Below are 25,681 nucleotides of genomic sequence, written 5' to 3'. Positions count from 1 at the left end.
GTCACCAGGACCAGGATTGAGAAACCCTGCGGTATAGTAACAATTTCTACCTTGGTAATAATAATAATAATAATAGTAATTGTGTGCTAATAATAAGGAGATCATTTTACAGTAATACAGCTACTGCTACTATCAATGTAATGTCTTCACATATACACATTTTATATATATATTATTATTATCTGACAGCAACTGTTTTGTGTTGTGGATAAATTAAGGTGCCACAAGGTGTATCCAAACAAGAAAAGGCAATGCTGTTGCTTGTTCCCTCAAAAACGGAAAGGAAAAATGATAATACATTTAATTAAATCATTGGTTAAATGGTTTACAATGGTACATCAAAAACCAAACAAACATGGCAACTACTAGAGCTTGAGGAAATTAAATAAACTGTGTTTCTCAATGGCATCACACACAGAACACACATGGAACTGTGATTGTTTTTTCTCTGTTACTTTATTTTCACCTGCAAGAATCAGTTTTAGCACAAACCTGCTAATAGATCCAGACTTCTGTCTACCGTCTGGGCTTTTTTTCTTCTGCTTTTCACAAAGGAAAGCTGCTCAGCGTCACCACTGTGTGCAGGAAATGTGTAGGGACTCCACACTGACTGACCTTCCCCTCCTGAATCAGGCCACGTGCCCGCAGAGAGCTGAAAGTATTTTCTTTGATCCAAGTTCTTCTTAGTAGACGTTGTTCCTCTCTGGTCATAGATTGACACCTGTTGAGACAGATAAAATAAAAAAAAATAAAAAAATCTCACTCAGGGAAAGAGCTATTCTTTCATCATTGCACTTAAAAAATAAAATCAACTGATGAGAACTGTTCCTCATGCCTGAAATGATGTTAAATGAAATGTGTTATTTTGATGAGTAACAGTGCGAGTAACAGATTCAGACAGTTTAGTCAAAGGCCTTTGAAATGGCCTTTAATATGATTTTCTGTCCAAGATTACAGAATGGAAATATTGCTGTTTGTTTCATCTGAGTTGTGTCAGTGAAGGCACAGAATCTGCATTGTCACGTAACCAAGTACATTTATTCAGTACTCCATTGTACGTCTTCCTCTATGACACTATTATAACTTTTACAACATTTATTATGCTGTTCCAGTGTGCAGTTTTGCTTAGATCTGGCTGATAATACTTACGTGTGTGACACTGTGAGTGCTTGACATGTGATGGAATATTCCACGTGGTACTACTGGCACTTCCACTTTGGTGTATGATTTAAATGTTTCCTCCGGTCATGATGCACCGCTTCCAGGCTCAAACGACTTGGCGGGATTAGCTGACGTCTTGTGGAAAAGCACGTCAGTACAAAACCTACAGATGCTGAATCAAAGCAATTTAGAGTTGTCTGTGGTTGAGTTGCACAGCTGACAACAAACAGGAAAAAAAGGTATTCATAAAATACAGCATTTTCTGAATCACTTTCATAAAGAACCCCCTCATGTGGAGGATAAAGCGGTAGAAAAGGAGATGAGTGAGTTTCATAGAAAAAAATAAAGAAAAAAATCCTCTTGATTGATACTTATAACCAGAGAAGTGCTGGCATAATATTAAACTTAAGCCGTTTTAGAACCCTCTGGCAGCCTCTTCTCATAAAGGAGGGATATAATTGCAAAGTGTGGTCTGTTTGAAGACAGAGTTAGTGTCAACCACCGAACCCAGTCTATTCCACCTCAGGCAGAGTTTCTTTTTCTTTTTTTTTTTACCCTGCACAGTGTGTTCAGACACATGTGGAGGTCCATTTGATCCTGGTGGTTTTACATTACACAGCTCTTGCATGAACATGTCTCGGTGCAGGAAATAAGGTCAGCGCATGACGTGAATGCTCGAGATTCTGTTGGCATCAAAATAAACGTTTGAGACGTGAATATCCGAAACTCTATATAATGTGTCGTTTTAATATCGACACGTAGAAAATGTTTGCTCAGCTCTACACGGACGTTCACATTTGACTGTTGTTTACTTTTCCTTGAATTTGATTCAGGTCGTGCTGGGAAAATTCCATTCACCAATTTTTATAATTGGATATTTTGCACGAGTCAACCAACCTAAACTGTAGACTTGGACCATAGGTGGAAAGGGGGGCTATACAGTGCGACATGAGACATCAGTGTTGGTGTGGTGACAGAGACGGCAGCTGCCTCACAGTGGCTTGCACAGCAAAACACCATGATGGCCGCGCATCTGACTGCCATCTTGAAGATCACAGGAAAACATGTTGAAAAACTGTGCCTCGTAGAAACAAGCAGGGCTGTGACGCTTTGACAATGTTGCTTTGTTACATGTCTCTGGTCTGTAATTAATTGTCTTTGAGGTTTGTCGACAGGAATCTTCACACCTGGAACACAGAGTGCTTTTACAACCTCACACCGGTGTTGGAACAATAAACATGTTTTCTGGCTGTTAAACGTTGAAACTATTGAAAAGAGCCAGAGTTATTCTTGGTTTGGGAAATATGTGTCAGATGCAGTGCATGTCATCCACCCTGCGGGAAGATACAATGGCTTAATATGTTAGATACTACCAAAAAGTATGTTTTCAAATCTTCAAATCCATATATTTAGTTTTTTTTTTAATATTTATTATTAAATATTTTACAAAATAAGGTTGTCACAAAAAGTGTCTACACACAAGTTACAATCATGGGTGACATAAATCTGCAGTAATATGAACATCAATGTGGAACTGTTTATAGCAGATTTCTACATGGAGTCATAATCATCATCAAGAGTTTCTGTGGGTTTCTGATGAAGGAGATCCGGAGAAGAACTTTAATGTCCGTCATAAAAAAAGGATAAAAAGGTTAAATTGATTTTGCTACTAGAAAAAAAATGCCAGGACAGAAAATAACATAAAAGCACACGTTGACCTTTTGTGAGAACATATGGTCAGCCTTTAAACATAACAGGATGTGGAGCACTCTGTAGCAGAAGCCTGCAGTGGAATAGTCACATGGCATTTAGATATACTCTCCCTGAATCAACCTATTTTCACATGTCTCACAGTCTTACATGATATGATTCCAATAACAGCTCGTCCTTGTACCAACACGTCTTACCACAAGAGAAAAGAGTGCAACCGCATTACTTTTGTTCCTTTGTCCTGTGGAGGTGTGTAAACACTGTCTCGAGACCAGTGATTATTTCATCAAATTATCAAAGCTTTTAATAGCATGAGGTGAGATGATTGACACCAGCCTGTCACCACCAGTCAATAAGAACCTGGAGCAGGCTGACGCTTCCAAAGTTAAGAAATGAACACAATTCACTTCTTTTGTTTTCATACACACGCGCGCACACACACACACACACGCACACACACACACACACACACACACAAACTATGTGGAAAACACATATGATTTGTCATTTACAGGGAGACAATTTCTTCCTGGTTGCCAGGCAACTGCACTGGCCAATAAATAGTCCAGCACATAACCCCTTTTATAAAACAGAGCACTATTTGTAATGTTTTTATGGATGAAACAAACAGGATGTGCCATTTCTGTTAGTGGTGTAGTTGCACATGACAAATCAAATCATATAATCATAAATAAAAATAAAAATAAAAATAATACAACCAAAATGCTATGTTGATTAATAAATAAATATATAAGGTTAAGGTTTGATAAGACCATTTTTTTTTGGATTAAACTCTTTTGTTAGAGCAACATGGAATAAAGCTTCAAAATATTCATATTCAATGAGAAAATATGTGGTATAAAAAGGATAGAAGATAGCAAAAGAAAACTCAAACACAACAGAAATGTACATTAAAGAAACAAATACAATTACAGACAAATTAAAATGATGTCCACGTGCTTTTTCTTGCCGTGCAGCTCTTTGCTCAGGAGAACTGCAGGACTTTCTGCAGCGTCCTCCTAAGTGGCACCTTCTTCTCAGGCTTGCTGTCAGGGATGAGCTCAGCACTTCTCTCTGCGCTCAGCTGGAGGCCCGGCCTCTTCTCCCTGACAGCCTGCAGCCCTGCCTTGGTGATGTTCCTGCAAAAGTCCACTTTCACCTCCTCCAGACTGTCTCCATGAGCCGCCACACCTTCCAGGCTGCGGTCGGTGATGCGGACACAGTTCTCCAGGTGCAGAAAGCGTAGCCTCCTGCAGCTCTGCAGCACAGAGATCACATCCTGGTCAGTGATGTGTCCACAGCCGGACAGGGTTAACTCGAGCAGGGTGGGACACCTGTGGTAACAACAGCAGAGGTGACATTATTATCCAGTGACAGGATGACTCACATGATTATCAAACAGCAATTAACAGCAATCGTTTTTTTTGTTTTTTTTGAAAAAAGACTCGTAGGTGTGAGAGTGGGTGATTGTTTGTGTCTATGTGTGTCCCTGTGATGGACCAGTGACCTGTGCAGGGCGTACCCCGCCTTTCACTGTATGTCAGCCGAGATTGGCACCCATCATATGGAGGATAAAGCGGTAGAAGATGAGTAGAGGGCGAGTGAACAAAGACAGTATATGAAACATAATCTTCCATTTTCAAACGTGAAGCAGGACCGAAGCAGGGCAGAGGAAGCACTTGAAATAAAATGAGCCTAATTCTCATTTCATTTTCCGGAGGAGTTAGTTGGCTAGTTTCAGGTCCTCTTCAATAGAACATGATGTCAATTTTGTAAATGATGTTCCCATTCAGAGCTAAATATAGGATAAAGCACAGAACATGAGGGTACACCGGTTAGGTGCCCGACTGCAGGTGACGTCTTTGACCTTCCTGTTTCTAAAACAGTCAACAGTCAAATCCCAAATCTTGCTGCCCCACGCACTGATGCTCGCTGAAAGCTACATAGTGACAATACACTTAAAAGGGGAGGGTGAGGTGAGGCATGTTCAGCAGCAACATTCAGCTTCCTTCACCAGTACATGCTTGCAAAAAAACCTTGACACTTTAGGAAGATTTACATGTCTAAGAATTAGTGACATCTAATGGTGAGACTGAAGAGTGCAACAAATGCAGGACTCCTTCTGTCTGTCTCCCCTCCCATTCCTCTGAGCGTGTCAGGGGACTGCAGTGGCCTTTGCATACCAGAAAGGATGTTGACACTCTCAAGACCCTCCCACGCCTCTACCGTTCACTCTGTCTCCTTTGTGTCGGTGTATGCATCGCTTTGTGAAATGCACTGCTGTAGCAACAGGATGGTAGCGCAAACAAAAGTAAAGCCTAAATATCCATGTGATATGAAGCCAATTAATATGTAGATCAAGGTATTTTTCTTCACACTTTGTCCCACTGGACTTATCTGCCCTTTCACGTGCTTTTGTGAGGTGAAAACCATTGTCTCATTTTGAGTTTTGCAGGGAATTACTAGTTACAGTGAAAAAGCAGTTTCCACCCATTATCAGTGAGTTTAGGGCGGCCACACTGGCAGGCTGGCAGCCCGATGGCAGCATGATGTCACTCACGTTTACTGATGCCGATTACATAAACACTTACGTAATCTTACCACTGTCCCACATGTGAGCCTCACGTAGTCCTGCTGCTTGCAAATGTCCCAGTAACCTCTGGACATGGGTTTGCACACGTCAGTCCACGTGTCCCGTTCCACTGGGATTTTATCAGTGGATGTGACAAAGTATTGACATTAATAAAAAAAAAAAAGGGAAAAAAGAAAAGAAGCAGCAGCAGCAGCAGGAGGAGCAGCAAGGTGCTGATACATGAGCTCAGTGCTGCTGGCATTTAGAGATTGGGTTGCTTTCTAATAATGGCAGCTAGTGTGAAGGCGAACATGATAGTTATTAAACTTTAATGAACCTTTGATAATCCTCCCTCTGAATGCACCTCTCTTTATTATACCTATCTATCTATCTATCTTGATAGATCGTCACAGAATTGTCTGCGTGCAGCACAGTCTGGTCTGGGTTGAGCACATGTGGAACACGGCACCACAAACCTGTAATCATCTCTCTAATTATCTATTTGGTTTCTTTCGTGGTGGTTATTCCATCTGATCAAATTATGTAGTGAACTCTGAGTGCAACTATAAGACATGTATTTAACATTCCGCTCGTTTGGTTTGTTAAGAGCACAAATTTCTTTCCTTTAAACATGCTCCATAAGCTTTGGGAATCTTTCACCGTTTGTGGATGCGTTGTAAAGCAGCCGGCAGGTGACACTTTGGCGTGAATGTTCACTCATTTTCACAAGCTAAAAGCACCACTTTATTCAAATGTGAAGTGAAACCACACTGACAAATGTTTGACCATAAAAGTCAAAAGATTCCTGTGCTGCCCACACGACACGGCATGCTCAGCATGTTAATTCCTGTTGTATAATTCTAAAAAAACGTGACCTTGAGACTGTGAAAATTGAAACAACTGTGTCCTTGATCGTGGATTTACTGTAGTCATCTGGTGTGAGAGGAAAACTACACTGGAAATTGCACGATAAAGAGGCTGACTGATTATGTTTTATAGTTTTTTCCATGAGGACAAAAAAAGGAAAAAGAGCAAGACACGAGCTTGGCGTCAGAGTTTGCGTGGCTTCTTATCCAGGAAGAGGCAGGCAGAGACAGACGCACATGTTCATTCCTCCAACAGCAACAAAGAGCCAATTGTAGGCTCCACCTGCTTGTGTAAATCTCCAGTTTGCAGCTGACTGGGAGGGTCTGCGGCTAAATCACTCTTTATCACCCCCACAGCTTCTCCATGTCCCCTCCCACTGTGTCACGTGCACTTGCTTTCTTCTCTTCCCACTCAGACTATTTGGGAGGGTTTATCAGTATGCAGGGAGCGTGTCTTCCTCCCATTGCGATACCAGTCCCAGACAAAGTAGGTGGATCCAGTTTTGACTGGTCACAGAGCTCATGCATCTTAGTTTTCACAATACAGGAAATCCTCACATGGGTCATACTCTGAACCCTATGAGCCAGGCCCTCTTCTCCTCCACGCGGCTCCCTCGCATTGATGACTATTTCTGGCTACAGTGAAGAAATTATCCAGGGACCTCATTATGTCTCTCCGGGCTCACTCCCACGTGCAGTCGGCCAGCCACGCAAACACGAGGCCAAACGCCAACAAAGCTACGTTTCACTGACCTTTCCAATCCAAGTGTCACATCACTCGATGAACATAATTTGATCTATCTGACCACAGTTATGTTAGTTAATAGAATCAGTCTCATGTCCCACAGATGTGTCATTTTTCGGTTCCAGATACACCATCTGCTTCTAATGATTTTGTTCCCTGCTGCCCACTAACAGTTTCAGTAAGCCGTGTGCCATGTCAAGCAAAACAGTTTTCTTCCCTGTGGTCGATGTTAATGACCCTGGAAACCCTTGTTTGAGCCTCATTTGACCAAATGTTAATTATTTGCCTTCAAGACCTTTTTTTTTTTCTGTAACACATAACAGTGACACCTCAGGCACCAGCCTCCTCCTTCACATCCTCCTAAAAGCAGCTGCAGGGCCTGACTAAATGAGTGAATACACTCTCATGTACAGTTTTAAATGCATCAAACCATTTACTCCTCTCCTAGTCCGACATCTTATTTTGTTTATGTGGCTTCTCCATACTCTTACCGTCAGTGGGAGTGGGATGTTTTATATAACCTTGAATTTGAAAGTGAGAGGAAAAAAACAAGATGACATGAGCATGTGCTATTTAACAGAGTATGTCTCTTTATACATGGTCAGGACAGGATATAAAGGAAGAAAAAGGATTATAAATGACCTGTAAAACCATTTCTCAACAAGATAACAGGTTCACTGTTTTTTTATCAGCACTGTCAACAGGTCTCTCGCACATTTTACTTTGTGGGCACTGGTTTGTTGTTTACTGTGTTTTAGTCTTAATATTCTACACTTGCAATATCCACCTTTTTATTCAGTTTATTTTAATTGTGTTTTATTATATTCTGTGTCATTTATATTCTGTAAATGTATATTCTTCTCTCGTGTCTGGCTGTGTATTATTCTGTAGCTGTTGTTAAACTGTTGCACAAGACAAATTTCCTCTGTGGGGGACAATTGAATATATTTGATTAAATCTGAACAGTATTAGGTTTTGTTCATGTTCTCTTACTGTATGTCTTGTTTTTGTTGCGCCACTGATTTTGGTTGATTTGTCGTTGAGTTATACATTCAGTACATACCATGCCACTACTGTATTTCTATGTTTTGATGTAGTGTGAGATCAGAGGGCTCTTATAAAACCTAGGTCAGGGGTGTCAAACTCAGTTAGGGCCACAGATAATTTGATCTCAAGTGAGGCCGGACCAGTTAAATAATAGCATAATGACAAGATCTCCAGATGTTTTTGTTAATGGAGCATCTTTTTTACAAAAAATATAATGAACAAGTGCAAAATAAGTGCAATTTCAAAACATTTAGTCACAGGTATCTGGAACTGAAAAAATATAGTGTATCACATTACGATTAGATTCATGGTCTAAAATAAGAAAAATCAATTTCGACACTATTGACATTTTGACCACAAGTCTGTTCTATCGTTATAATAATAATGAATGATGTGGGGGGGACAGTGGGGGGAACAGTGTTCTTTATCTATATTAAATCATCATGCATCAATGATCATAAAGTGAGAGGTGTTGAGGCTGTGGTTCCACTTCATCACTCGTCCCTGTATCTCTAAGCTGTTATTTTATTACAAAGTCTCAGGGCACCGACAGCTTTGTTCTTTTCATGTCTGTCAAATCCTCTGATCGTTGGTATTTAGATTGGAATAATGTGACTCAGACAACACGTGTGTGTGTGTGATGCTCACGCATGTCTTGAATTAACCTGGTGTAACCTGTGAATTATGGGTCAGTTTTAGTCTGAGTTTCTTCCCCCTTATGAACATTACAATATCTTAAGTCGCAGTGAGTGCATTTGGAAGAAATGGACTAATGTTCAGTGTGGTTCAAAGCATCATTATCCTCTGAATAATGATTAAAATAATAACGTCACACATGTCACAGATAAAGTGAACTTCAGAAATCCCTCTTTGAACATGCCCTCTCTTTCTGTGTCGTAATTAGTGCCAGTGCTTGTCAGTTATTACATGAATTGTGCATGCGTAGTCTCAAAGAAGTGGTTACATATTTATGTTTTCAGTCCTCTCATGTGTTTAGTTAGTCTCCTTCTGCCTTCTTTCCTCTGTTGTCGGTTTTATCACAGCAGTGTCGTGTTCATAAACTCTTCACTTCCTTATGGGACTTCAGCGGATTCATGACATAAAATGAGCAGTGCGCCTCTTCTCCACTTCACCATCAGCAAGTTTGCATTATCTTCAAACATATAAAACTATTAACACTGAACCTGCACCTGAATGACTTAAAGCTGAAATGAATTAGCCAAACCTAACTCGGTTTATGTGAAACAAAAGCCGGCGTGGACTCGATCAAGCCTGGATTTCTCATGTCATCCTGGGTGTTTTTGAGATATAGTTGTCTGATCATTCATTTAAAAATGGTCTTGAATAGGCATCAATGGGCATAATTGAGGTTGGTAACCTCATGCTCTGACCCCATCATCAGGTCATTAATCAACATCCTAACTTTCCTTGCTGTGAATTTCAGGATATTTTTTCAAAGGTAGTCACAGAGAAACGTTTTCACACAAAGACGTCCTCAATTAAGTCTCCAGTTCTCTTGAATCTATTGAGCTAATCAATTGGTGATCACTGCATTGACAGTTTAACTATCAGACAAGATAAGCTCTTGATATTAACACTCACGTGTGGCAGACTTGGCCCAGGAAAGTGCTGACCAGGCGCTCATGTTTACTACAGATGTCCTTCTGAAATGAGGTCTTCAGCCAGTCCTCGATGTTGCACACTTGCAGGACTCTGCTGGAATACCAGCAAATAGTCAAGTAACGCAGTGAGGGTCCCAGCACAAAGTTGTCTCTCCTCAGCTGACATGGGGAGCTGAAGTGTAGTAGATCCCAGAGACAGGGGTCCAGGAAGATCTCGTGCAGCCCATGACAGGTGAGGGACAAACTCTTGCGGCTATCCTTGTCCAGAAAGGAAAAGAGGTGGAGGAGGCACTCGTGGTTGAGCTGGGTGAGGTGCATTGTGAGCAGTTCCAAGACAGACAGAGAGGCCTGAGGGAGTGATAGGCCTGCTGGTAGGCAGCAACAATGAGCCTGCAGCGTGTATTGTGTGGCCTAGATACATGATGCCTTCTCAGACACATGCTGGAGGCCTGCACATATAAGGCCGTGGAGTGTCGGCTATTTTGGGAAGACAACTGTTGGTACGGTCAAAGATGGTAGTGTTTGAGCCATACGCTCCCCTTTTCCATCTGTCACGGCTCTCAACAGGCAGACAGATGTTTACACTATCCTGGCCCAATTCTCAAATACAGACACACAGTGAATTACAAAAAGTACACTCTACCTCTGCGATGCACTGCAATACAATAGTCCTGCAACTGCAATGAATATGTCCCGTGTTAAATTATGCAGCTGTTGCTGAGGCTTTAATCCACTAAAATGCATGTTTCATTGGCTGCTTTACTCTTTTGTTCTCTACTGCTTAATGTGCAAAATTATGTTTCTGCAGTTTGACACCAGAAGTCTGTTTTCACATCCCGCATTAATCATAAAGGGAGGTGTAGATATCGTTTTTTAATTAACTTCTAATGAGGTAATTAAACTTCATTTGTGGGGAAAACCCATATCAGACATAAATGTAACCTTAACTGTATGGAGGGGATGTTTGGATTCTACAGAATGATGGATAAAATAAAAAGATATAAAGAGTGTTGTTAAAGAAAGTTCGGATTGTGAGATAAACTTCTCCAGCCTCTCCTTCACCCTTATTTAAAATTGAATGTGTAAAAAACATTCAGTGACACAAATTGCTACTTGCACCACCACTCATTGCATGTTGCTCAAAGTCAAAAATCGTTAATGGTAAGACTTTCAGATCTAGGTCATGAAGTTGATTGGCTGTTATCTTGATTCTTTAGAAAAGGCATTAGCACACAGGACTTTACGTGACGGAACACAGTGAACTCTGAGTCAGATGATAATGACAGAAGGAAAAGCACAATTATGTTGTATCTCTGGCATCACTCGATATCACATTACCAGCCATTTTATGTTCTACTTATTATTGCAAGTCTTTAAAAGAAATTGCATGACACACTGGGAAATAATGCAGTTGGGAGGCTGATCACACTGTGTACTGTGACTCATGGTGTCATGATGTCCTCTACCAAACCTGATGTGAAGAAACCCAATGGGAGCACACTGTCATTACTGGAGAAAAAAGTAGCAAGTCCACAACCACTTGTGAGGAAGGTGATGTGAAGAGCAGCAGCTGCACAGAAGAGAAGAGCATGTTCCTGTCTGAGTCAGAGGGACGACGAGCTCGCACGTGTCCTGGAGGAAGCTCTTAGACGAGTGTGTGTGGGGGGGTTATCCATTCTACAGGGAATGGAGAATAAAAAGACAGGATAAGAATGTTGCCCTCTCTTTGCTAAGGTTGTTCTTTGTTAAAATTCAGATTACAGATGCAGAAAAATGTCAATACTTGAAGACTATAGTTTGACATTTGTAAAAGTGTGCTTCTCTTACTTTATTCAAATTTTTATTTGCTATTCAATTTTGTCAAAGAAGATAAAAAATATATATATAAAAACACAACATCCAGCAGCAAATAAACGGAGAGATTTAAACAGTGAAAACAATCAAGAACAAAGTTTTGCTGGTCTTAAAGGCTGCGACTGCAGATGTTGTACAATATCAGTAAAGAAACAGAGAAATTCGGTTCACATTTCTTGTTTTCTAGAGGCCTAGTGAACACTTTTTTGTAAATTAATGACTTGGATTTTAAATCCAAAAATCTCCTCTAACACCTGTAAAAATGTACTTAAAATGAGGTTCTTTAGAGGTGGGAAATATCAAGTTGGAAACTTTATAAAAGTAGAAAAAGTTTCCCACAGAGTCAAAACACTGTCCTATCTTGCATGAATAACAATTGCTTTGTTTTTGTTCTTTTGTTTTTATTGGAGTCTGGATCACCACTAATATTTAATCATTCCTTTCTTGGGCCATTACCTACACGCCCCAAAACTGTCATCACAATCCATCCATTACTTTTTGAGTTATGCTGCTCAGAGTCAGACAAATGCAGAGAGTGATGACAACGCAGAATACCGTCAAAAAGACAGCACTCTCAACACAAAGCAGCTCATCAGTCTAGGAAACACATTGGACCAACTGAAGTTTTCCAAGGCTAAAGCTTCACTTCACTACTGAACGATCGCCTGTGTAATCTATCAGATATGAAGAAGTCTACCTCCAGTGAAGAATACTGTACAACATCAAGAAAATAAAAGCAAAAAAGGAATTCTAAAAAAATAATAATCAAGCAGCAAATTATCAATGTTGTGATCAAGCAGATCATGAAAAAGAAAAACGGATGCATATACATTAAACATACAACTTAATTATTATTATGATCAAGCATTGTGAGAGATGTGGCTGAGGTGAAGCCAGACTGGAGCTGGTCGTAGGCAGTTAAGTCTGACTGAATCATTGTGAAACTGTTTGTGGAGCTTGACTGGCTTCCTCTGAGGTACCACTATCTGCTGTGGCCTCCGTGGCCACCGTGTCTGTGCCCACGTTTGATGCCCTGGCATGATCTGAGGACTCCTCGTTCAGAGGATCAATATGTGGCGTTGCTGCCTCGCTCAAAAGACTGTCTGCCACTGTATCTGCAGCAACTGCTTCTGTAGAGACACTGTCCGGGGCTGCTGTGTCCATCTCTGGTTTGTTTGTGGCTGTGGTGTGACTGGTAGTTTTGTCAGTGGGCGCCTGGACAGTCCTCTCCACGAAGAAGAGGATGTAGGCCTTGGCCTTCTTCACTGTGTCCTCGCTGGTCAGAGTTACTGTGCTGTCGTTGAAGTGGTACCAGCGGCCCTCATGGCTGCCATATGCTGTGTAATGGCCTGATCCAACCCTGTGTACACAGACGCATCCATGAATTTCTGCTCGCTAGCTTCACACCGTGCAGCGGTACAACATCGCCACTCAGAGGCCAAATGTAGATTGTCAGCCTGATTGATGCTTTCGAGCATTAAGGGGTTTCAAGATGTTTTTTTTTTTGCTTCAACTGTCCACAAGGCTTCCAAAATAAATGTCTGAAGATGCTACAGGTAGAGACTGCTATTTATTCAGAAATGTTCCTTTTTTTAAAAAACATATACAATTTAAATCACAGAAACAATGAATATGAATTGTATCTTTCCTCATTTGTGTAGATATTGTTTCACAATTATCAAAACCTTTCCTCAAAAAGCATTTCTGTGTCTTCCTACTTTACAAGCACTAAATTATTCATCTTAATACCAAGCCAGAAATAATGCTGAACATCTACTCACCCAGAACCATGATGTACGACGACAGCCACAAGGTCATACAGGCAACTTCCTGGTAATGAGTTCTCTGGCTGCAAACATTAGTGTGAGACGAGAATTAACACAAAACAATCCAGGATTTTCCTTCTTTCAACCACTTCCCCCCTCTGACAGTCAGTTAGCAGGGTGTTTTTTTTTTTTTCCACTGTTGCCATGCGTTTGATCATTATGCAGACTGTTCTGAGCATTTCTCTCTATAATCAGTTCACTTTATTGCCAGAATCAAGGTCTAACGAATGAAAGAGAAAAATAAAACATACTGTGTTTCCACATTATACCATATAGCACTAAACCATCGTTTAGATTCATTTATGAGATTCTGCATCTTCTCCAGCACTGCTGCACTGAGGTTGTTATGAGCAATATCCAGACAATCAACATAGGCAACATGACATTTATACATGCCGACTATACATAGAAGCATTATAGAGGGAATTGAAATATGCCTTAAATAATATTGTATAATATTGTATGGTCTAGCCTCTGGAGTTGGTTTCTACTGTTAAATCTACTACATATTTATTTGGTGTACACATGATTGGAGCCAGTTTGGATTGTTTTCCTTTCTTTCTATTTTGAATTCAAAGACCTTTTTCAGTAAACATTTTGAAACAAAGAACCTGGACTTTGGATTTTTTTGTTGAATTTGTTGTTAGACAGAGCCATAATAACAGTCAATTAAAAAAAGAGAAAAACCCTAATTATCTGCATGGAGTAGAAGCTACGCGGTATCTCTCTGCAAGATATGTTTTATTTTCTTTGTGAATACAACTCAATCAGCAGCTGCATGTGAAAGGGTAAAATCCAGTGTCACTTAATCCAGTTTGGCAAAGAAGATATTATAATTTCTGTAAATAAACACTAAGATAACTTCTCTATTCTTCATGCAGTCTGCAGTAGCTCTGTTGCTGCCCAACTCACTATGCTGTCATTATAGCTCACTGTCATATACACACGTTTTACCAAACGTTTTGCTCATTATATTTCTAAAATATGACCTGTGGATCCTTTTTAAGTTACAAAGCCACACGTATAAAAAGGACCAATTTGACACAAAAACAACGGTTCTTCTCTGTTGCATAACTGACGTATAAACCAATAACATTTCCACCGTGACATCCTCAGCAAAGTTTGGTCTCTTCGTTATCATTATTATTCCTAACGTGTTTAGGCATAGCCAGTATTTCTGGAATAGAAAGTGGACAGCTTTAAAGGAGTACAGTTGACTTCTGTGACACACATGTTGACTTTTTCCTGTTCAGCTGCAGGTGCATTTTCATAAATGTATTATTATGTTTTTTTATTATTTTCGGACGTACAAATCTGACATGTAGACATTGCTACAAAGTGTTTACTATTCTGTCATGGCGGATGTAGTCTCCATATTAAGCATTACACTGTAATATTCCTATGACTAGCATCTCATCTCTTTGGAGCTCACCTCCAGAAGATAACCTCTCATGTCCAGGCCTTTCAGTGGAAATTCCACATAGGTGTCAACCTTGTTTCTCAAAAAGGCTGTCCAGTGGAACCTTTTTAGGTGCAGACACAACACCTATAATTGGAAACAAAACATTTAGCCCCACACAAAAAAAAACTACTTTGACATAATAATCAATGAAATTGGTAAATTAACTTTCACCTCGTACCTTAGGTAGCTTTTGAACCCAGAACTTCTTGGTAGATTTCTGTCTCTTTTTACACTTATGGCAATAATACAGTTCAGTTTCATCAAGTTCCTCCAGGTCTGTGAAGCTACGTAAACAGTCTTTAAAAAATAAGAGAAAAAAACTGTCATTAATCCCACTGTCATTAATCATTGTCATTAATCATTGCCATTAACAGTAGAAAATTACCACGCAAGGTGCATGTTGGCCCCGGCTCCTGGTCCTTACTTCTCTTTTGTCTGAACTGGCTGGGAATGTCTAGGGACAGATCTGTGAGTGAAAACAAGACAATAAATCATCTCATGTCTTGCGTCATTAAGATCATGCTTCATTTACTGCATTCGCATCAAAGCAACATGATTTACATTCCATCATTCACTCCTGTCGTGTATAGAAGAAAATGCTGTGTTTTGCTATTCACAAAAAAATTTGTCTTACCAAGAAATGGATCAAACTTCCGAGACTCAGTCCCACATATCAGACAGTTGACCTCATTCTGAAGTATTCCACCAAAAATGGATGTGACAACACTAGCACTCCCATTTCTGTAAAGAACCAAAAGACAAACATGAAGTGATTTTATTCCATAGATTAAAATCATCTGGTGCTCTAAAAGTGAATGAGAAAATATGCCAAGAACCCTTAATATTCTGCATCAGCTAAGTAGATACTACTTGAACATACCCAGAAAATACCAAAACCTTCATGCAGTTTCAAAATCACTAAAACAAAAATACTTTTCTACAGATTAAACTTTCATCTATTTAGCGCGACCTGGGGTGAAATGGTGGAGTCGCACGCTAATTAATGTTATTGGTAAAAACCTGCGTTTACCAATATCTGCTGTGACAAAATGTCTATTGAAGACATGCTTGAGCATTAAATACACAGTTAAACTCATTGACAGCTTGTTAATATATGAGACCAATTTTTAGTCACATCATTCCAATCCAAATGAAAATGATCACATAGTCTGAAAGCATGACTATTACTGTGCTAGATGTGTGTATTTAATCAGTAGCTATACAGCTTTAAAACAGCAGATACATTTCCAACCACGGAACATGACTGGAAAAGAAGACACAAACCACACAAAACTAATTATATTGATGGATAGACTTGCATGCAGCATTTGGTCTCAGCTGTGGAGAGTCTGACCCCATCCTGAGGTGAGACCGGGAATGAAGCACCATTGCAACTGTACTGGAGCTCTCTGTGGAGGTGATCCAGCAAATAACGCATAAACTCGTGGGCGTCCTGCTGCTGATAGCCCCTGGAAATACAAACACAGCTTTAAATGACACTAATACAGTGTAACTTACAATCTTTACCAAAAAACTTGTTGTGTTGTTGTTTGAATATCAAGACAACTCTGCATTTAGACATACCTGAAGCTCGGCATGATTTTCCATATGGCATAAAATAAGGAGTCTGGACTGAAGGCAGTCTGGTTGCCCTGCCACAGGGAGCAAAGGGTTTTCCTGAACTCCTCCACTAAAGACCTGGTAAACAAGAAGCAACACTGTCACCACAGTGCAGGACCTTGCACAATCTAAAGTATATCTGAACCAAAGCTCATCACCAAAAAAGCCTTATTACTTCTGAACACATAAATACACAATAATAAATGTTTGTGTCAGAGTATGTAGATGTAATATACAGTGATTTTTGTAGTCAATTCTTGTATTTCATGTACATATCTTCTGTTTAGTAATTATGTCTACAGCAGAATTAAGACAATTATTGTTTTATGAACTTAAAAAGAGAAGACTGTTTTTATGATCACTCACAATTCTGTAATTTTTTTTTAAAACTCATCTCTAATCTCAGATCAGTGCACTGAGCCCACAAATCCCACCTCAGAAAAGGACCTTACACAGTGTTGTCCCCTTGGCTGCGGGTGTGGTACATCCTCCTTCCTGCCGTCTTACCACTGCGAAGAGCTACTGCAGGCAACTCTTTGAAATAACAGCTGAACTGCTTGACGTTGCTGTCGAAGACACGCACCAATTAAAATGTCAAAAAAATTGGCAAAACGTAACAAGCAAGAATAACAATTTTCAACTGTCAAAAGTATGATCTTGGTTAACTCTTACTCTTCTCGTGATACTGACTGTTATTTTTACATTCTAAATTTTTCACTGTCATGTTTCCAAGTAATCCCCCTGACTGTGCCCCAAACTGTACTAATAAGAGGTGAGTGGACATGAGGCCCAGTAGAGCTACTGAACTATGCTGCAGCAAATCTTTTTTTTACCAGAGCACTTACCTGAGGGACTGCAGAATGGCATTCATGAAGCATGTGTTACCCAAGTTACGCAGGCCCGTAGCACCTAAAGCTGCCCCATCCTGATAGAGAAAAGCAACAAACTATGTTTATTATATACTGTATACATACTTTTAGTTTTAAATGAACAATGTAGGATATGGTAAAAGCTGCTGTGAATAATCAAAATTGAAGTCTGAATAATGCATAGAAGGAGGAAAATCTGACCAAAGTTAGTAAGCAGTTAGTGGTAGTACACAGTTTGTGACAGCACCTTTGCATCTTCATACAAGTCAAAACTATCATACGTGTAATAGGTTCAGTCACTTACATTGTCTTTTAACAATTTGCCATCTGAAGCTAGTCCTTCCTGGAATTTTCTTTTCCTCTGTCTGTCACCCATCAGTGCTGAGCTGGAAAGGAGAAAAACATCTAAACTCTGGTCTCTTATTGCCCATGTTGTAAAACATGTTTTGTGTGCATCAACCTAATGATACTTAACTTGGTGTTTTATGTCAAGTACTGTAAAAAATATCAGTTGTACAAAGAAATTAAATACAGAACAAAAAGGGTTTAAAGGAAAAAAGCCGGCATCACACACGTATTACATAAAATGGCAACAGCAACAGAAAATAAGATGTGTTTAGAAATTAGGACTTACTTTTCTAAACTCTGCAGCTGTTCCCTCACCTTCTGCACCTGCCCGAGTTTAGTGTCATTGACAACAAATTCGTCACATCTGTAACTATAAAATTCCACATTAGACATGGCACATACATGTAGAAAAACAGTATAATTTTACTGAAAACAATCAAAATATATGTGCAGATTAATATTGTTAAAAAAAACATTCTGATTACTGTGGACTAATCCCTTTACCGTTAAAACTTCCAAAGGCTTTTTCTGAGGAGATCCACAAACATGAGTCACAGATTTGAGATAAAAATAGGCTAGTCATGAAGTACACTCACCAAAACACACTGAAGTTGCAGCAGTCCATGCAGACAGAGTGATGGGATTTCTCTTTCTCCTGTTTCTCCCCTTTCCTTTGACTGTTGCAAAGGAGTTGACTCTCTTCAAAGTGCTTCTTTGCATGTCCGTTAACATATCTAGATGAAAACAAAATACATTTTCAACACAAATAAACAGGAACACACAGTTCCTACTTTAGTCATCCAGGAGAAAATGTGACCTTCTAGCTTGGGCTGCAAAAACAAATTACTTATTATTGGATGACATAATTTAAGTAACTGATTATTTAGTCTAGAAGTTCAGAGTGAAAGCATTAGTGACAGATAACAGTAATAATGTAGACTGCAATAAACACAGGACTCCTTTTCCTGAGCATGTCACAGAAATATGGCGGCCAGAAAAGATGTCCTTGTCAAGAAGCATGTCAAGTTTATGTTTATCAGAAGAAGAGCTTCCCATAGGTATAGATGTTACTATGTCCCTCTTTGTTAGTTTGATTACTTATAGGTAATATAAAAATGTTGGGCAATAAACCCTCCTAAACATTTCACACTGGATCTTTAATTATTTATTTCATATAAAAAAGATTTTTAACAATAAAATGTGGATAGTTAGTATCGCCATTATCAAAAAAAAGAGAGGAGACTGTTGATGAAATCACCAGGCGCCAAGTTGCAAACTCACCGTCCACAATGGACCATCATACAAATGAGACAAATCCATGGGCTTTTGTTAGACCTGCAATCTGGAAATAAAAGAAGACACCGTTTTAATCCTGAGGTGAGACACATACTGCAGTCATTTGTGAATGGATAATTCGTGGATGTGTCACAGTGCTTAAAAAATGTGATTTGACATTGTGAGAGCTGTTTTGTAACCATAGTCCCCATCTGGCTGACAAACGTACCAGTAGCTAGATGGGATCATATGACTTAGGTTTACATTAGCTTTGTCCAGACGTTAACTTTAAATGAAAGTGTGAGCAGTCCCCTACTTACCGGTGCAGCACCAGGAGGACGGAGTACCGTTAGGAAACCCGGGAGACTCGACAGCGCTGCTCACGCTTGAGTTAAGATGAGGACACTCCATCAGTTTACAGCAGTGGACGTGTGGGCTAACGCTATCCAATATTACAGTACCAGTGGTACCGGAAAACAGCGCAGCTAACAATACGCAGCCAATTAACCTGAACTAGTCAGCTAACGTTAGCCAACCAAGTACTCCTGCTTGCGGATACACGTTTTCCTGTCTTTGCTAACGCTAACACTCCGAGTAGCTGCTGGGTTTCGCGAACAATTTCGCAAAGTAAGGGTTTACGGCAAATAAGCAGCGATGCTTTTCAACCTGGCATACTTGTAATATTAACCCATTACTTTGTCTTTGGTGTATAAAGCACTAGACTGTCGTTTTTTACAAACTAATGGAAATAACGAGGAAATGACGTACTATCTGCCGGCTCGGCCGTTTACCGTGGAGGAAAACAACTCCAAGTACTACACAAAACTACTTCCGGTTTCCATTGTACACTGTGCGTCGCTGTTGGACCGTTATACGGGTCAACATGCATACATGTTAACGTACACATCTTGTCACATAAGGGGATATTTAATATTATACATATTTATATTTAACAGAAGTGTGAGGCTCTCGCATGATAGCGCGCATGCGTACTTTACATTTGCTTTCAAATTTGACGAGTTGTAATTTGCTCTTCTTTAACCTATAAATCCACTACATTTCTAATGAGGATCTTCCACCTTGCACCAAATACATTTATTTGACAGCTTTATATATTATCATAAAGAAGCAACATATATTGACACACATTGACTTCAAGCGCATACTAAACTTGTATTCTCTATTCTTTTTGTTTCAATATTGAGATTTACTATTGTTTTTATTATACACAGCCGTTTTCATGTCATGTGAAACACACACACACACACACACACCAAACCTATACCAAATTGTATTGCTTCCTGTCTTGAGAAACTAGACTAGGGGTCACCAACCTTTTTCAGACCAAGAGCTACTTATGCAGTTTACCATTTAAATGATGAATATTATGCATTCAATTGCATACACATAAATTCCAGTACTTACTCCTAATGATTATTACAGTTTTTATAAACAATATCAGTGATATTTTACTGAGTAACCATATAGATACATGCAAGTGAGGTGAAGTTAAGTGCTCGCGGGCACCATGTTGGTGACCACTGAACTAGACACTAAACCAATGTCAAATTTCAGTGCTACCTTAAAGAAGTAATTCTCTATCTGAGCTTTTAGTTCTTCTTGTATTTCAAATACATATTAATACTCAATAAGCAACATGTTTGAGCTTCCATTGCAAGTTAAGTGAACCATGGGTGCTGTTGTATTTGCGCCAGAATAATGCAGTTCTAAAGCCAAACACCAGTGCAACAAATCCTGGCATTAGAATATGTAGTTAGCTATTGTAAACTATAAATGCACACGATCAGTGTCATTACAATATGGGTACAATATGGACATAAACACTAGCAAACAGACCTCCTCCTTCTGCTTCTGTCTCCCTTCTCTTAAGAAAGACCACTTTTATGGCACATCTTTTGCATTTTGGACATTACATTAATTTGAAGGAAGAAGACTACTCCAGAAAGAAAACCACCCAGTGTGTTGCGCTATAAGCAACTTAACTTGAAAACAAAGCACCTTGTAACACACCATTTTAGAATGTTTTAGTATGACAATCAAATTCCCATAGTTAAAACATTTAGCAATTTTTAGCTTCATTTTATACAGTATATTTTATATACCAAATACAAAGCATATGAGCATTTTTTTATGTAGAAATCTTTATGGGGATTGACAAAATGCTGAGAAGAAAAACATAACAACATAACATGTGCATACTGTCCCTCTGTACAGAAATGATAAAAAAACAAAGCTGGACAAAATGTCTGAATATGTGTCGAGTTTTGATGTGGCACAAGAATTCAGAAGACTTATGCCATGTTTTAGTAAATCTGTGAGCCAGGTGACAAAGCAGACAATATTCTGTGAACATTGAAATGACTAAAATCATACAGTCAAACAACATTTAAATATCAGCACACAAGAAGATGAGTGTCAGAACTTGATGTGGTTATTTCTGCTCCTTCAAACCTTCATCTAAATCATAATTCATTTCATTAACAGATTGTTTTCTTTCTTTTTTTTCTTTATACAATGCCCAACATTTGCAAGGATTCACAATTTCTTAAATCAGTCAATGGCAAACACTGTGAGTGCAGAATTAAATACATTAAATTTCCCACAAAAGCAAAAGCTAAAACAAAGGACTTAGAAAATTAGTTCAGTCATGAGGGATTTGCTTATTCTATTACTGTCAATCACTTTATTGACAAACTCTTCCACCTTAAGAACATCACTTTGCACTTGTAGTCAAGATTCAACAAAACAACATGAAACATGAAACACAAATTACGTATGTCTGTAAAAAAAAAAGATTGAACCTAAATGTGATAACTCATTGATACATTTAGCATCAAGGCTAGTAAAGAAAAAAACCCATCTGGTAAAATGTACTGAGGTGACTTGATTGTTTATGCCAGTTCAATTCCCTGATCCTGAAGAGCTGCGTCAGTCCTAGCTTCTTTAACTTTCTTTGGTGCCTTCTTTGAGCTCTTTTTCCTAAAGTACAATAAACATAAAGACAATACATGAGAATCTGCTATTTATGCACACAGTAATATTGTGTTTATTGTTGAAGTTTTAAAATTGTTAATGGAAAACTAAAGGCACAAACGAAAATGGACTCACTTTTTTGACTGAACGGTCAAGACGATCACTGTTACTAGGATGGCAACAATGATAACAGCGAGCAGAACTCCACAGATGATTGCTGTTAAAGGCGACAAAAAGCAGATGCAGGTCAATCTAAATGAAACTGTAACTACTTAGAACCGGATACATAATATATAAAAACACAACTAAAACTGGGGTCTGCCCCGTTTACACTGTCACATTTACAAAAGAAAGTTATTCTTAAAAGTAATGAAAAATAAAAACAGTGTAGCTCCATGGTTTTATAAGTTCTCACCAATAGGAGTGTCTGGCTCGTCCTCCTCGAGTTCATCACCATCAACTAGGAACCAGGAAAACACACAGTTTAACACACAGTCTACAATCACCAGCAGGGAAATGTATACAGAAGTGAGAGATCGGTGCTCACCATGAATGCCGGCACATGTAGTATTGCAGATGTTCATGTCGGTAAACCGGTTTCCATTCCCGATGCAACCAGTCCAAATGAACTTTTTGCATTTGTCATGAGCAGAATCATAATAATATCTCAACAACTGACTTCCACATTCACCTGAGGCCTTTTTGAAGCTGCAAGCTTTTGATGCTGTGAAGAGAAAATGCCTCCTTCATTATCACCATCAGGCGCAGTCACAGCAGAGGCATAAATAATCAGAGCTATGAAAACCACAAATGTGTCTAAACAGTTCAGACTTCAGACTATGGGTGTTATAGATGATACAAATACATGTAAAAACTTTATTAAGTCTTATTTGTTTTCCATACTTGTTTGTAGTCCTGCTCTTCCACCACTTGGTGGCGTACAGCTAATACTCAAGAGAGCAAATAATATGGGAAAAATCTGAAGTGGAACAGTAACACAACATTATTCAGATCCACTAAATTAACTCACATAAAAGCTCCTCTTCCACAAAGTAATGTTTTCTTTCAATGTCCCTTTGGTCTTACACTTTTTTTTTAGCTGATGATCCAAAGTCCTCAGGAAACATTGCACTTACTTTATTTAGAGTATGACTTCCTAAAATTGTCTTACCTTCCATGGGGTAGACATTCTCTGCATTGGCAGAGCAGTTTCTTATGCACTGCCTTTCATTTTCAAAACGGTTGGCGTTTCCTCCATTCCCTTTGTATATGAAGGGATTGCAGAGATCTCTAGCGGGATCATAAAAGAAAGCAAACAGGAAATGTGTGCCATCACCTTCATTTTCAGGATACTGACAGAACTCTGTTGGAGGATAAAAAAAACAACAAGAATAAACTCTTAGTCAGCTGAGAATGAATTGAACATATTGGTTTTCAGGGTGTTTATATTCAATATTTACTTGATAGGTTGCTTTTGGTTTTGGTTTGCTGGTGAAGTGACTGTCTGAAAAATCATTGACAAATACAACTGTTTGACATAACTAATGCTTAACTAGCCTCATCAGCAGAGATCCACTCCCTTATTTTATGACAGCAATAAACATGTGTCATTTATTTTCTGTCCACCCACACTATACATAGGGCTGGGTGTTTCAAATGGTTAGTTTACCCAAAACTGCATGTGATTTTGGAGGGAAATTAACTTCCTAGGTATTCTTGACTAGTTGCTAAAATATTTCATCTTTTCCAACACTTAACACACTTGTGAAATGAGAAAAAGTTGCATGCAGACATAGTTTAAGCTCATCGTGCTGATTAAGCATTTAGTTAACTCAGACAGAAATAATCTCAGAGTTTAGAAGTCTGGAATTATAGAGGAGGAATTGTCCAGTCAGCTTGGTTCAATCATTAGAGGTGTGTAACTAACATTTCCAGCACAGGGAAAAAAGAGCAATACCCTCTTTTTGGCTAAAGACAATCATTGCTGGCTTCGAGTGCATGTTACAACATGTCTATAAAGTCCGTAAAAAGGTAAATTACAATTACATCCTGCTAAGAGACACAACCTAGTGAAATGAACTGAAAAAGCCTGTTTTTTCTAAAAGGAATATTTCCCCTTACATTACCCGCCCTTGCTAGGTCCCCACGTGAGAAAAAACTGTGCCCGCCAATGTATCCGCCATGTTGCTCTGAAGAGACTGAAGGTGAAGCGTTATCTCCTTGATTTAGTTTCAGTGAAACTAAAACATTACATATAAAAGAGAACCTTAAAACAAACTGTGTAAAACACAGTTGATTTGCGGTTGTGTGTTTTTTTTTAAAGCAGCTTTGAAAACAAAAAGCTTAGGCTAAATATGCCCGCGTGTGTGGATCGTCAGGCCCGTTCTTAAAAGTAAACCATGGGTCTATAAACTGAATTTTGCTAAGGTTTAGTTTAGGTTTTCTAAGGTTTTTAGAGTAATATAAAAACAAAGTGGTTTGATTTACCTGGAATGGAATAGCTGACGTGGACTGCAGCAAATATTATTCCCAAAAGCAGCAGGTGCTTCATCTTGGTGCTTGTCTTTGTCCTATCTCTGCTGGTGTGGCCGATGGTTGTAAAGTAGTGGGAGTGGGTTGTCACAGCTGACCTTTGGACAGTGATCTACCTTCAATCGAAACTAATCTCAATGGCAGGGAAGAACAGACGTCTTCTTGTTTGTCTTACTCAATTTCTAATATTTGGATGTGACCTTAGTATTAAATTTGAAACGTGTCTATGTTCATAAATAAGCGCTCAGTTTTCTAGGTTAACGTGACACCTACTGCACATAGATAGACTGAAGGCCAGAATATAAGTGTGTTGAGATCTCATGCATTCAAAACCAAAATGAAAATGCAACCTAATCTTTTTTATCGACTTCAAATCCCCAGATATTTACGCTCATCTTTTATTGTCACTTTTATGCCATGCCATGTGTCACAACTTTAATCTTCAATCTCCTCATCATGAGTCCAGGTTAGCAACAGTTGTGTTAAGTCTGAATCTGGTATTGTTTCACGTTATCTTTACTATAACCTCATCCCAACTAGTTGTCTTTATAGCGTTAGTATTTGAGAACATTGTTTTTGAATCTCAAATTTCGGACACATTTAAACTTGGTCTTGTCTCAGGATTTGGTCGTGGTTAGGACGACCTGCTGAGGTTCAAAGCCAGCATCAGAATGAGTAGGAAAGGTGATTTAAGTGACTTTCAACATGGCGAGTTGGTCTATATGGAGTATTTCAGAAACTGTTGATCCACTTACACTTTACAGAGAAGGGTCCAAAGAAGAGAACATATCGATTGAGCTGTGGATCTCTAGGTGAAAATGCCATGTCGATGCTAGAGGTCATAGGTCAATCACAAGACTGGTTCAAGATAAAAAAAAGTACTGTTCTCAGTCGAAACGCAAGCTTTCTCAAGGGCTTTACTGTTCCACACATGAATGGCAGCCAGTAGTGCACTTCCTCATGCTCTTGTACTATACTTCAGTGTGCATCTTTTTTATTTATCCTTTATTTAACCAGGTTAATCTCATTGAGATTAAAATCTCTTTTACAAGAGAGACCTGAGACCATGCGACTCAAGAGGGCACTTTAACGTTTTTGTCCATTAGTGGCATCAGGGGGCAGTTGCCCCCCTGCCCTTCCCATGCACACACCACTGTTGCTCCATCATCACATTTCAA

General features: G+C 39.1%; 3 protein-coding genes across 3 annotated transcripts; all 3 read right to left on the bottom strand.

Annotated features, from left to right (window-relative positions):
- Window positions 1–1,794: 1,794 nt before the first annotated feature.
- fbxl22 (F-box and leucine-rich repeat protein 22) lies at window positions 1,795–11,437 on the bottom strand. The gene is made up of 2 exons (XM_058646164.1): window positions 9,704–11,437; window positions 1,795–4,205 (listed from the first exon to the last, which is right to left on the bottom strand). Exons 1-2 carry the CDS (start codon window positions 10,039–10,041, stop codon window positions 3,857–3,859), a joined length of 687 nt encoding a protein of 228 aa, XP_058502147.1. The 5' UTR covers window positions 10,042–11,437; the 3' UTR covers window positions 1,795–3,856.
- A 183-nt stretch (window positions 11,438–11,620) lies between these two features.
- usp3 (ubiquitin specific peptidase 3) lies at window positions 11,621–19,791 on the bottom strand. The gene is made up of 15 exons (XM_058646163.1): window positions 19,298–19,791; window positions 18,984–19,044; window positions 18,299–18,436; window positions 17,989–18,072; window positions 17,659–17,740; window positions 17,331–17,410; window positions 16,938–17,051; window positions 16,450–16,563; window positions 16,185–16,334; window positions 15,500–15,606; window positions 15,251–15,331; window positions 15,044–15,162; window positions 14,836–14,949; window positions 13,359–13,426; window positions 11,621–12,937 (listed from the first exon to the last, which is right to left on the bottom strand). The coding sequence occupies exons 1-15, from the start codon at window positions 19,386–19,388 to the stop codon at window positions 12,511–12,513; spliced, it is 1,830 nt and encodes a 609-aa protein (XP_058502146.1). The 5' UTR covers window positions 19,389–19,791; the 3' UTR covers window positions 11,621–12,510.
- A 1,214-nt stretch (window positions 19,792–21,005) lies between these two features.
- si:dkeyp-73b11.8 (BPTI/Kunitz domain-containing protein) lies at window positions 21,006–24,541 on the bottom strand. Its single transcript, XM_058644515.1, has 6 exons — window positions 24,459–24,541; window positions 23,143–23,334; window positions 22,519–22,695; window positions 22,387–22,431; window positions 22,107–22,188; window positions 21,006–21,977 (listed from the first exon to the last, which is right to left on the bottom strand). Exons 1-6 carry the CDS (start codon window positions 24,520–24,522, stop codon window positions 21,890–21,892), a joined length of 648 nt encoding a protein of 215 aa, XP_058500498.1. The 5' UTR covers window positions 24,523–24,541; the 3' UTR covers window positions 21,006–21,889.
- Window positions 24,542–25,681: the final 1,140 nt, after the last annotated feature.

This window comes from Solea solea, chromosome 12 (assembly GCF_958295425.1).
Source record: "Solea solea chromosome 12, fSolSol10.1, whole genome shotgun sequence".
Classification (NCBI taxonomy): domain Eukaryota; kingdom Metazoa; phylum Chordata; class Actinopteri; order Pleuronectiformes; family Soleidae; genus Solea; species Solea solea.
Note: the sequence above shows the minus strand (reverse complement) of the source record. Positions and strands in the feature narration are given on the sequence as shown.

Bases quoted from the DNA above. Each gene is read 5' to 3' on its own strand.
- fbxl22 (XM_058646164.1), bottom strand. From the start codon at position 10,041: ATGCACCTCACCCAGCTCAACCACGAGTGCCTCCTCCACCTCTTTTCC. The intron at 4,206-9,703 runs GTGAGTGTTAAT...TTGTTACCACAG, and splicing joins CTGGGCCAAGTCTGCCACAC to GTGTCCCACCCTGCTCGAGT.
- usp3 (XM_058646163.1), bottom strand. From the start codon at position 19,388: ATGGAGTGTCCTCATCTTAACTCAAGCGTGAGCAGCGCTGTCGAGTCT. The intron at 17,052-17,330 runs GTAAGTGCTCTG...TGTCTTCGACAG, and splicing joins GCCATTCTGCAGTCCCTCAG to CAACGTCAAGCAGTTCAGCT. The intron at 15,332-15,499 runs GTAAGACAAATT...TTTCACTCACAG, and splicing joins GAAGTTTGATCCATTTCTTG to ATCTGTCCCTAGACATTCCC.
- si:dkeyp-73b11.8 (XM_058644515.1), bottom strand. From the start codon at position 24,522: ATGAAGCACCTGCTGCTTTTGGGAATAATATTTGCTGCAGTCCACGTC. The intron at 22,696-23,142 runs GTAAGACAATTT...TTCTCTTCACAG, and splicing joins GAATGTCTACCCCATGGAAG to CATCAAAAGCTTGCAGCTTC. The intron at 22,432-22,518 runs GTGAGCACCGAT...CCTGGTTCCTAG, and splicing joins TACATGTGCCGGCATTCATG to TTGATGGTGATGAACTCGAG.